Source organism: Myotis brandtii, unplaced genomic scaffold (assembly GCF_000412655.1).
Source record: "Myotis brandtii unplaced genomic scaffold, ASM41265v1 scaffold154, whole genome shotgun sequence".
Classification (NCBI taxonomy): Eukaryota; Metazoa; Chordata; class Mammalia; order Chiroptera; family Vespertilionidae; genus Myotis; species Myotis brandtii.
Window position 1 is genome coordinate 8809133 of NW_005355584.1, and position 12443 is coordinate 8821575.

The 12443-nt window shown below is 50.5% G+C and overlaps 1 protein-coding gene across 1 annotated transcript in view; it reads left to right on the plus strand.

Moving 5' to 3' along the window:
- The window catches only part of PARD6G (par-6 family cell polarity regulator gamma), a gene marked incomplete at its 3' end in the record, with an annotated part of 64582 nt that overhangs the window by 23185 nt on the left and 28954 nt on the right, over nt 1-12443 (plus strand). The window contains exon 2 of the mRNA XM_014535962.1: nt 2639-2861. Within this exon, the coding sequence (XP_014391448.1) occupies nt 2639-2861 (223 nt within the window). The remainder of the gene's footprint in view (nt 1-2638; nt 2862-12443) is intronic.

Genomic DNA, 12443 nt, shown 5'->3' on the forward strand with positions numbered 1-12443 from the left:
AACTGAGAAACAAATTGAGGTGCATCTTAGATCAAGTGCCAAATGCAGTTAGACTGAAACATTGCAGAATGAGTTATTTAATGGCTGCTGTTTCTCATTACTTAAATTGCAGGATGGGGCATAAATCTAGGAGGCGTGAGAGGAATGAGGGCGGGCCTGAGTCCCTAAGTGAAAATGAGCATGTTGTGCCCAGTTTGGGGGAATATTCAACTAAGATTTATTTATAGAAGTCAGAAATACTCTTACTAGTCTTATTAGACATGATTAAAGTCATTTTATATATTTAGTGAAAAAAAAATGAGATAGAAGAATGCTGAAGATGGTGTATACTGATCAAAAACTAATTGCTCAGGAAATTAGCATCCTATATAATAAAGAGCTAATATGCTAATTAGACCAGATGGTGGAACCTTAACATGTGCAGGTCTGTATGGTTGGAGTGGATTTGCTATTGACATCATGTCCAGAGGATATGGTGAATTCCAGAACGACCTTCCGGAACGACCAATGGGTGGAGGGTGGGGCCGTGAGGCAGCCGGGGTTGCGAGGGCCAAGCCCCTTGCACGAATTTTGTGCATCGGACCTCTAGTATATTAGATATATGAGATGGGAAAGGATGGTTGATGTTGAAGTAAGCATATGTGATGTGATCGACTAACCAAATCTGAAAAAAATCACATTAAACCTATGTGGTAGGCTTGATCTCTTCTGTCTTAAAAAGTTTTATAGCCCATGTGTGGGCCTGCCAATGGTGTATTCTTAGAATACTAGTAAATATTGAGAAGAAAATTATTGCTTATCTGTAAGTAATGGGGGGGCTTTAGGTTTGCTCTGCTCTGGGCACCGGCCCCAGCCCTCCCCTGGCCCCTTCCAGGCCCTGCTGAGTTCAGAGCCTTTCTTCCCTAACTCAGCCATTGAAGACAGCTTTTCCCAAACCAGTGCTTTGGGTTGTCCCACAGCTGTGTGCCTTGAAGTTTTCTTATTCCTGGGGCAGTGCAGGATGGGTGAGGATTTGTTTTCCTTTGCTTTTTAAAGGGAAATGCCTCAGGAGACGGTTCTACGAGATCTGTGGAAGTTGACGTCTGGAGACTAATTCCCTTAAAACCAGTGGTTTTATGTGTGCGGTCCCAGCAGCATCTGCTTCTCCTGGGAACGTGTAAAAATGCAAATTCTAGAGCTGCCAATTCTAGAGCTTGGGCATCTCGGTGGCCGATGCCTGCCCAGATTTGAGAAACGTGCAGACCTGTATGGTTGGAGTGGGTTTGCTCTTGACATCATGTCCAGAGGATATGGCGACTGGCTTTTGTGTAAACATTAGGCATTTCATTTTTGTGTATTTTGGAACCAGTATAGTCCGTGTGCAGTTTTATTGAAGAGCACAGAATCTGTCCTGCCTGATGCAGGAAGGTCCCTGTTGCCAAGTGAGGAACAACAGCCAGAACCCTCACTCCAAACAAACAGGCGGTGTCTTTGGGTCCCTGGACAGTTCACCCGGTGGGAGGTGACCTGGGGTCCTCTCCAGGCAGGTGGCCCAGAGCTCTGCAGGCAACTCTGTGGGTATCTGAGCCAGGCCAGGGCTGGGAGGCCAGGAAAGAGGGGCCTGGGCAATTCCCAGAGCAGGAAGAGTGTTTTTTTAATCTTCACCCGAGGATATGTTTTTTATTGATTTTTCAGGGAGAGAGAGAGAAAGAGAGAGAGAGAGAGAGAGAAGAGGAACATCGATGTCAGAGAGAAATATCGATCAGTTGTCTCCCTATGTGCCCCAACTGGGGTTTGAGCCCACAACCCAGGTATGTGCCCTGACTTGGATTCAAACCCACAACCTTTTGGTGTAGGGGTTGATACTCCAACCAATTGAGCCACCTGGCCAGGGCAGGGCCTTTTTTTTTTTTTTTTTTCTGAAGAGACACCTGCTCCATCTCTGTGGCCAGTTCCAGAGCCTATGCTCTCTGCCTCCCGAGATTTGTGAATCGTCGTTTTTACCAGGCCCCCCACCTGTCTGTCTCCCTCCCTCCCTTCCTTCCTCCCTCCCTTCCTTCCTCTCTCTCTTTCTTTCTTTCTTTCTTTCTTTCTTTCTTTCTTTCTTTCTTTCTTTCTTTCTTTCTTTCTTTCTTTCTTTCTTCCTTTCTTTCTTTCTTTCTTTCTTCTTCTTTTCTATTTTGCTTCCACTTCTGATCCTTTTGAAGTACAGCTACTTGTTTTTGTTTTTTAAATGCAAATTATATTAAATCCTTGCTTAAAATTAAAATTGTTCCAGGGCTTCCTGTGCCCGTAGGAAAAAGTCCAGAAGTGTCCGCTGCACTTGCCTCCCCTGCCTCCGAGTGTCTGAGCTGCTCAGGGCCGTGCTGGTGTGGTCCCCGGCCTCAGACCCCGTGAGGAATGAAATAGGCGTTTTATTCCATCGGCTGTGCTTATAGTTAATTTTGATACTGCTTTCCCCGTACAGCCTGAGCGTGGCGCCTGTCCTGGTCTCAGGACTTGTTGAGTCAGCTGTTCCCTCGTGGGCTCATGTAAGCTCTCTGAGGACAGGGGCCCTGATTGCCACTGTGTCCCAGGCCTTGTAGAAGCTCAGTAAACACTTATTAATCGTTGGTGCCCTTTCCCTGTTGTTCATTTACGCCCGTATCTTGCATTGTAGTTTGGGGCTGAGTTCCGAAGGTTCTCCTTAGACCGCCAAAAGCCTGGGAAGTTTGAGGATTTCTACCAGCTGGTTGTGCACACGCACCACATCGCCAACACCGAAGTGACCATCGGCTACGCAGACGTGCACGGCGACCTGCTGCCCATCAACAACGATGACAACTTCTGCAAGGCGGTCTCGAGCGCAAATCCCCTGCTCAGGGTCTTCATCCAGAAACGAGGTACTGCTTCCCTGGCTCGGCACTCATCTCAGGGATGAGTACAGTCCTCAGTTTTGTCTGTCATGACAGAGCCTGAGATTTTGTTTTCTCGCCAGTGGTAAGAGACGAAAGGAATTAACATTTGTTTGGTCAACATTACTTTATTAGAAAGGCTTAAAAATATCTAAACGGTATTTTCCACTGTAGTGTTGACTTCTGATTTTTAAATACTGAGGAAAAAAGTAATATTGATACTTTCAGTATTTTAACTGGAAGCAAGTTAATTCAGTAACGAAAAGGCCTTAGTCAGTAACCCAAGAATGAAATTTAAGGTTGCCAGTATGTTTTCCACTGTGTTTTTGGGGTTGGAAAAAGATGTTAGTTTTAAATTGTTACTTTGGTTAACTTGAGCTCTGAAGACCTAGTTTTGCTGTGACAACATCAGAGCCACATTTTTGATTTGTTTTCTCTTCGCTAAGTTTGGGAGAGCGTTAACATTTCAAAATTATATACCTTTGAACAACATGGGGGTTAGGGGTGCCAACCACCTTGCACTCAAAAATCCACGTATAACTTTTGACTCCATAGAGTGCTGCTGTCCCTGGGCACTTACAGGGGATCCATTCCAGGACCCCCTGCTGGTACCAGAATCCGGGGATGCTCAAGTCCCCTCTATAGGACAGCCTAGATCAGTGGATACGGTCAGCCCCCTGCATCCTCGAACTCCTAGCCACAGATCAGAAACAGAGCAGGTGTTTATGGAAGGCCGTCCACGTGTAAGTGGACCCACACAGGTTGTTCAAGGGTCAACCGTACTGACGGAAAGAACCCCCTGAGGTGACACTTGATTTTCGGGAAGTGGAAAAATGGCGTTTTATGGTTGACTTGGTCATGACTGTCCCCCTTCTCCGAGAGCACCTTCTGTCACATGTGAGCACTGGGTGCCCTTAAAGAACAGAGGCCTGGGGAAGACCTGCAGCCCATGTGCGTGCTACTGTGCCTTTGATCTTAGCAGGAGGGGACGGGTCCTGGTCTCTGGATGGGGGCAGAGCCTAAGCACCCACTAAAGTAGCAGCCACAGCCACGAGTGCAGGGGAGGCCCTCGGGGACACGGGGCCTGGGGCTCGGTGCGGCAGGTGCTACTCTTCCGCGCAGGTTGTCTTGAGGTGAGCGGCAGCATGTGCACAGCTCAGAGCACACTGGCCGGTGGTCAGTGCTCCGGGAATGAGCTGTCACATCCTGTTTGTAGTGACGGAGGGAATGCATGTGGAGAGGGAGCACCAGGAGACCGCTGACCTCACTCTGGACTTTTTTCTGGCACAAGATCAGAAAGCTCCGCCTCTGCGTTCCAGACGTCAACACAGCTGTCACTTCCTCAGGTGGCCTGGGGGACTGGCTGAGGCGTAGGACCCTCTTCTGCCTCTGCAGGCCCTGGCTTTGCTGTGGCTGCTGCATCCTCCCTGCCCCTGCGGCCCCCACCACACATCACCTGGGCAGGTGTTCGCGCCCCCCTCTCAGGAGGGCCTGGTCCCAAACGCTCTACCTAAGGCGCCCGCCTGCCCGTCGGCTCTCTCTGCTGTGGTTGCTCGCTGCTCTCAGGGCTGGCTTGTCCCACAGCTCTGCCCACAGAGGTCGTGCTGTCGGCTCACTGGTGTGGGAGGTGAGCAGTGGGTGTGAGGCGCCACGTGGAATGCAGGGGATGCGGGCTTTGTCATCTGTGGGAAGGGAACGCGTCTCTGTACCACTGTGTATGGGCTGGGCTTGGAGCAGGACAGAGGCACTGTCTGCCCTTTACGAGGCCGGTCCTCATGACACCTGGCACCCTCGCTCTTGATTCCCCGACGCTGAGACACGGGAAGCTCCTGGTCTGTGTGTGTAGCTGGGGCTGCATTAACTTCCAGGCTTTTCCTCTCCGCAGGGCCGAGGTCTTGCATCCTGTCTTCATTATTTACTTTTCCTCCTTCCTGTGGCAGCAGAGAAATAGCCCAGAGATGAACGAGCTGGCTGACGGTTCCGACCCCTCTTGTTCTCAGCATGAGCCTGTCACCTGCAGCCCCTGCCCCTTTCTCTGTCATGTGGCAGCAGGAGCTCGGAGCACCTGAGACTGCCCCTCCAGCACCTGCTCCCTGGCTGTGACCAGCGAGCCCCCCTGTCCTCAGCTGAGGCACCCACCTCAGGGTGTTTTCCGGCTGACACAGGAAGACGTCCCCGTGTTCACAGCCGTCAGTGTACCTGCACAGGATCGGCAGGACCCGCCAATAGAAATCACAGACGTGTTCATATCGTGTTAGTTGTAGCCAGATATCTTGAATATCATTGATAGTTAGTCATTATTTTAAAACAATGGTACAGATTGTTATTTAATGTGTTAGTGAGAAATCACATACAGTCAGCCCTCCATGTCTGTGGGTTCCACATCCATGGGTTCAACCAACTACAGATCGGAAATATTTGGGGGGAAATGTTTTGTTTTTTGCTGATGTGCTACACAGTGAGGCGTCCTACAATGGTTGTATCTATACTAAACACGTGCAGACTTTCCCTTGTCATTCCCTAAACAATACAGCATTATATAGCATTTAAATTATTTATATAGCATTTAAATTGTGTTAGGTATTATAAGTAATCTAGAGGTGATTTAAAGTGTATGGGAGGATGTCCGTAGGATATATGCAAACACTAAACCATTTTATATAAGGGACTTGAGTATCCATGGATTTTTATATCGAGGGCGGGGGAATCCTGGACCAATTCCCTTATGGATATTGTATACATATTGCTTTAATATTTTGATAGTTGTCTTCAAAGTGATCATTTCCTCTGTAATCCCATGTATTTTACTTTATGCCTTTAAAAATGCTACCCCAAGAAGGCATTCCCAAGCACTATGAGATGGCTGAGGGTTCTGGGCACTGGGGTAAGGACACTGTTGCAGTCAGCATTTGGGAGCTCAGACAACAGGCCCGGAACCAGTCAGGGGACTTTTCCTGCGGAAGCTGGGTGGTGTTTTTGCCCGAGGGGCAGAGGACCACCCCTTTGGCTTTACTTCTACAGGCTCTTCTGCATTTACTAGACTTCTGAGCCCTCTGTCCAGGCTGGGCTACTGTTAAAAGCTGTGGGGTTTTCCCTGGGTTAAATAACAGATGTTATTATGCCTTTCACTTTCATGCTTTGCCCATTTTAGTAAGAGAATAAAGTAGTCAGAGGCAGAATCGGGAGTCCTGTTTGCATATTTGGGCGACAGACCCAGCCAGTGTTAGGGAAGCTCGTCTCTCTGTGCCCTGCGGACGCCTGTCCTTCCCGAGGAAGCTGGCCCGGCCAGAGAGAACGCAGGACAAGACCAGCAGAGATGCTTGGAGTGTCTCTTTCTAATTTTAGCCGAATAAACAGGAAGTACAAATACCCATCGAATAATTACTTCAACTACCCTGTGCCTGTACTCTTGTTATTTAAGAGATGGGCCTCTTTACCTCTCGGGCCCCAGCCCAGGAGTAGAGGTGGAATCCTAATTGAATTTCATTTGCTCTCTGTCCCTGGGGTACCACTGCCCGGGCATCAAGAGGAGGTTGATGAAGTCTTCATTATACTACAAGGCTTTCGGAACAATTAGAGTGCTCTGAACTGTTTACTTTTAAAGTAGCCTAAATATAGCACACTTGCTTGTATCTGTTAACTGTTCTCTGGCAATTCTTTGGGTTTCTCGAATGAGGAAGACACATTTATAAACTTTTTGATTTATCAGAAGTTGAATGATTGGGAGCTGGGGCGAGGGTGTGTGTGTGTGTTTGCTTGTGATTCCACTTAAGCGAGTTGCCAGAAAGAGTAATTAAGGCGTGTTCTTCCAAGTAAAATGTATAGAATTATTGAGAGTTTGGTTTAGACATTGGCAGAATCTTGTTACCAGGCATATGAATCCTGATTATGATGGCTTTTCTTGGATTCTGTATTCAAAGTAGCTGGAAATGTGTTTGGTTTTAAGTTGGAGGCTCACTGTGTAGCAGGAATTAAAGTTGCCACCACTGAATTTCTGTATCCCCACCCTGTTTCATTCTTCCTCAGACGCGGCTCTTTGAGTTGTGAGTAAAGGTGTAGGTTTGCTCATGTCCCTACACCCTGGAATCTGGAGCTTTTTCATGAGACACGTCTGCTTTTTTTTTTTTTTACGTCTGCTTCTTTAATTGTCACTGTGTCTTGGAAGTTTGAGTATTTGAAGAATTTCTTTCCTTTTTTTTTTAAATTGAAAAAAGGGCAAAACCTCTCCCACTGCCTCCAGTGGGAACATGCAGAAAACAAAATGCCTGACCCAGCGCCCCCCTTCCCCCCAGGAGTGGGAGTGATGGGGAGAGAATGTGCTGATGCAGCTCGTGAAAAGGAAAACAAAGGCCAGCCGCCCACTGTCCGCAGAATCCAGGCCTTGTCCTGCGGGCCGGCCTGCAGGCTCTGACCAGTGCAGTCCACCTGAGTCTGAGCGCTGCCTCTTCCCCTCCAGTCAGAGTTTACACAATGGAATTGGATTCTACTCTTTTCTTATTTTCTAGTCATATGTACTTTTACACATTCAAGCCCAGAGTATAATTTATAATTTGGATTCATGCATTTAAAAAACTTAACATCATAAATAACCATGTCCTATGTCATTAAGTTATTTGTAAAACTGTTTGTTTTTAAAAGTCTGTTCTGTTTATAACATCTTCATAAAAGAAAACTCAAACAGCGTGGAAACAACGCTGCCTTGAGGTGATCACTGTGTCCATTTTGGCGAGCCCCTCCAGACCCGTGGTGCGGACAGTCCGTGGGACCTCGTGGTACATAAACGGGGTCATAATATGTGTCCTGTAGAGATTATTTTAACCTAAAATTATATTTTTGACTTTCTGTACATATATGTAGATATATATGATCCTTTTTTTTTTTTTAATCCTCACCCAAGGATATTTTTGCCATTGATTTCTAGAGAGAGTGAAAGGGAGGGAGGAGAGAGAGATGGGAGGGAGGAAGACATTGATTGGTTGCCTCCTGCACGCACCCCTACCTGGGCTGGGGAACTTGCAACCGAGGTATGTGTCCTTGACCGGGAATTGAACCAGCCACCCTTCGGTCTGCAGGCTGATGCTCTAACGACTGAGCAACCGGCCAGGGCTATATGATCCTTTTAATGGGCATATCAGTTGTATGAATGTAACAAAATTTAACCAATTCTTTATTAATTTATATTTCAACTGTTCCAATTTTTCGTTATTATAAACTGTGTTGTACATGTTTAGATACTGTCAGGATAGGTCAGCGGAGCACCTGTGGGCAGGTGGTGGTGAGTCTGATGGGGACAAGGGGGAGGTTTAAGCCGAGGCTTAAACTGCTCAGTGTCTCCTGCAGTAGGCGTGCAGTTTGGGAGGCGGGACCTGCTGAGTCTGGAGAGCATGGAGTTAGAACCTGGTGTGATGTTTTATTAAATGTCGCTGAAGGATGGCAGGGCGAGAAGTGCCCGCCCCTCTGGGCTTTGGGGAACACGGGGTTCAATTTGAGCTTTGTGGCCCTCGTGGGGGTTGGTGGGCCACAGATGTCAGCACAGAGGTGTTGGCCTCTGGCACCTTCCAAAAGGCCAGTCCTTCCTTCATTGCCCTTTGACCTGGACGACGGTGCCCGGTCAGCCAGCCAGCCCTAACTTTGCACCACAACATACAGAGCCCCCAGTGAACACGCAGCTCCTGGGCCGTCACCACAATGGTCCCTCCTGAGAAACAATGCACTCCGTGGCCCATTAGTGTAGAGTAGTTCTTTGTGTAAGGGATGTTACCTGCACCAGTTTGGAGTCCAGAGATATAAAAATTTCCACCGTGACCTCTTCTTTTCCAGCAGCGTAAGCAAGATTGGGATTTCCTCTTGCACTGTGGTGTGTCTTCCTGTTTTTTCCCCTGTATCTCTGTCCTTTCCATCTCTCCTGTGGGAAAGTGACTCAGCACCGAGGCTCCACCTGCACCCGGTTCTCGTAAACACGGAGGCACTTTGTGGCCTTTCACAGATGCAGACAGGGCACTGGGTGGGACCGACAGTGGAGTTTGCAGCTATTTACGCCTAAGCTGCTTGCTGGGGGTGGTGTGAGTGCAGGGGATGCCCCCGTGGTCCTGCCCGGCACAGCGCAGCCTCCACAGAACCACAGAGTGCAGACGACCGGGTTGGGAGTGCTTTATCCTGTAAAAGGAGAGTGTTCAGACCACATATATTAACTAATATGTAACTAGTTTTTTATTGTGGCAAAGCACCTGTAACATAAAATTTACCACTTTAACCATTTTTAACTGTGCGATTCAGTACTATTGAGTTCATTCACATGGTTGTGCAACCACTATCTATCTCCTGAACTTTTTCATTCCCCCCCCGCCACCCCCCGAAACTGTAGCAGTAAAATAGTGTATGTTTTGCTGAGTTACCGTCGAACTCCAAGAAGTGGCTCTGTACCTGTAAGGATAAATTCCTATAAAATGTCCATGGCACACTCACCACTGCTATATGTCTACAGTCTGGTTAAAGGTTGCAAATCACTTAGGAGATAATTGTCACTTGTAGATGGAGTCATCACATCCCTGTAGAGACACCGGGCTTTCCCCACCCGCCTGGGTGCTCAGACCTGTTCCTCCCACGCTGACCCTGTGCCTTGGACTTTGCATGGCAGGTGGTGAGTCTCAAGTTAAATGACCAGGAAGAAGCCCCTGCCAGCTCCCCTGGACATGCCAGGGCACCAGCAGTGACTTGGAGGGGTGGGAACCCTAACCTGGTCCCCACCTGCGTGGGACCTCTCTGAGCTGTGGATCTCGAGATGCTGGTGCTGGACTGTGTGTGTGTTTCGGGTGGGAGACCCTGACAATCCCAGGACACAGCCACAAAGACACTACAGGTCCGCCCCCTCCAAACATTTCCATTTTGTCTCCCAAAGCCAGGTGGGGGCTCCTGGTGACAGCCCGCTCCCACAGTTCCTCCCTGCAGCTGTTAAGCCCAAGAGATTCTCTGCTGACAGAGATAAGAGCGAGAAAATGGGGAGACCCTCCTCGCCCAAGGTGACGAGCTGGTCCCCACTCCCGAACTGCTTGTCTGGGAGTTGGTGGACCCAGCATGGCACACCCGTCGGTGTCCTGACAACCAGCCCCACAGCCATGGGAGCTGGCTCTCCGCACGGTCAGGTCTGCCCTCCCTGGCCTTGGCTCACCATGGCGTGGGCTGCAGTTGGGGTGGATGGTTGGTTGCGGCCTCTTCTGGGCTCCTATGCAGATGGGCCCCAAGTGGCCCCTGCCCATCCCCCATGTGACCTCAGTGGGGCGCTCAGCTTCAGAGACCACCAAAAAAGTGTGGTAATGCTGCCAGCCTTTCGGGAGCACGTGCCGAGCTGGAGTGTAGAGCCCTGCGTCACCCAGGGGTGTCTTCTGGGGTAATGAAAACCTGTGAAGTAGGCAGCAGATGCACCAGGAGCTGTGGAATTGTGCACATTCACGCATGCACTCAGTGGCAGGTAAGCCAGGTACCACACGATGTCTCAGTCCAACTGTCCTAGTACCTGGCCTTGAAGCTGGTGCTCTGCTCCTTCTCTGGAAGGAGGGTCTCGTCTAACAGAGTTGACTGTGGGGACCCCGTGAAGCAGTGTCCCTCAGGGTCTTCAGGGTCTACTGAGTGGGAGACACAGGCCGGGGCTCCACCCCAGTCACTGTGGGAGCTTCTCCCAGCCTCTGTGCTCAGGAGCAGCAGGCGCAGTGATGGACAGCTGACGTGGGCAGCATCTTGGGAGGCTCAGAGGAGCAGAGACGGCCCGTTGGCACTTGGTCCTGCCCAGCGACCCTCTGCTTAGGAAGGGCCTGCCGCTGTGTTTGCGCTGGACTCGGCTGATGGGGCAGCTGAGGGAGGCAGGGCCCTTGGCTGAGTTGGAAAGGGCTGAGGACCTGGCTGGCACCCCTGGGTGGGGCTCCTTCCATCTCCTTTGTGAGGGAAGAGGACGGTTGGCTTGGTGCACTGGCCAAGCCAGCGCTGCCGACTGCCACCGTGCGAGTCGCTGGAGGGTCTGCTCTAAGTAGGGGCTTTCCTGCCAGCAGTTATTTTCGGCTGTTTGATTACAGTTGTCCTCTCGGGCCACCACTATAGCGTCCTGTAAATACAGGCTGAGCGAGTCACAGCCCCGGGCTGCAGAGTCGGCTGGGACGTGGACACATGGACGGCCATGCTCTTCCTGGAGGTGACGGGGGTTCCCCTGAGGCTCTCAGGAGCGTCTCTGGGGAGACAGAGCCCATGGAGGCTGCTCTTCACACAGCCTCTGCTCAGACACTGAAGTCGCTCATATCAGATCCACCGGGAACTGGTGAACTGAGGACACGTCACTGCAGAGATCCCAGCCACCCTCCAAGTCTGACCACTGTCAGACAAGCTGCCCCAGGACAGAATGACCAGGCAGCAGTCCTAACAGGCTCCTGAGAGGCCGAGTGCAGTCTGTCCTGCCTGCGTTCTCGTGGGGCACTTCCCTCTCATCTCCTTCCTCCTACGCTATGAAAAGATTTCAGTGAGAGAGAGTGGGAAGCCGACTTGTGGGACGTGGAGGGGCCGGATGACTGGGGAGGTGGGTAGAGCTCAGCTTGGCCTTCAGCACAGTTTGCAGGGGCTGATGAGAGGAGAGCACTAATCTTCTTGCTGGAGTGTCGTGTCCAGGCCACAGGCCAGCGGGGCACAGCCATGTGGCTTGTTAACTGGCCGGGTTGGAAGGCTGACAGGAGTGGTCAGACCCTAGAACTGCTAGCATCTCAGTTCTGGGTGTTGGAACCTGGGTTTGCAGTTAGGAGAGACAGCACACGGGCCACAGGAGGGCCTGAGGGAGCTCACACCCCCCTCCCCGGGGAGTACTGTGTCTGGATCGGTGACTTAAGATAAAATAGTGTCAACTACAGCCTCACAACTCAGAAAAGGTAGAAATCCTATAAAGCAAGAGGGTTGACTGAGTCCAGGCATTTCCTGCCGGTCCGAGCATTTTTAGTTAAGCTTTCTGTCCGAGCTCAGCTCCCAGAACACGAGTGTTTTCCATCCAGCTCCCTGAAAGCACCAGCGTCCTCTAACTGCTGGGCTGCGGGGGCCCCTGGACACACAGTGGTTAAAGTGAGCCTGCTTCCTCGGTTTATCGGCATGTGGCCTTGGGCAGGTGACTTCATCTCTCCTGGACCTTGGTGTCCCCACCTGTTGAACCTCGGTTTGAGGTGATTAAATATTTGGAAGTCCCTCAGAACGGTGCCTGACACATCGGGGCTTTGCTGAGTGTGAGCTGTCCTCCCCCCGCCTCTTCTGTGGCGCCAGGAGGTGCGATGGGAGCTGAGGGTGTGTCCTGGGGATCCTGGTCTCTGAGAAGCAACAAGGACGGCTGGATCTGCCTGGTTCCCTTCGGCACCTGATCGGCTGCTGCGCATCCCCTCGCAGACCTGGTTGTCAGGCCCACTGAGCCGTAGTTCTCACACTGCCTGTCTCCGGCTGCGGGACACCTGTTTCTTCCACCTGGAGCAAAAGTTAAGGACAGTTAAGCCCGGTGTTGCACGTTGAGTTCTCACGGGGAAGGAGTCGATGTGCAGAACTTGTGCGTCGCCA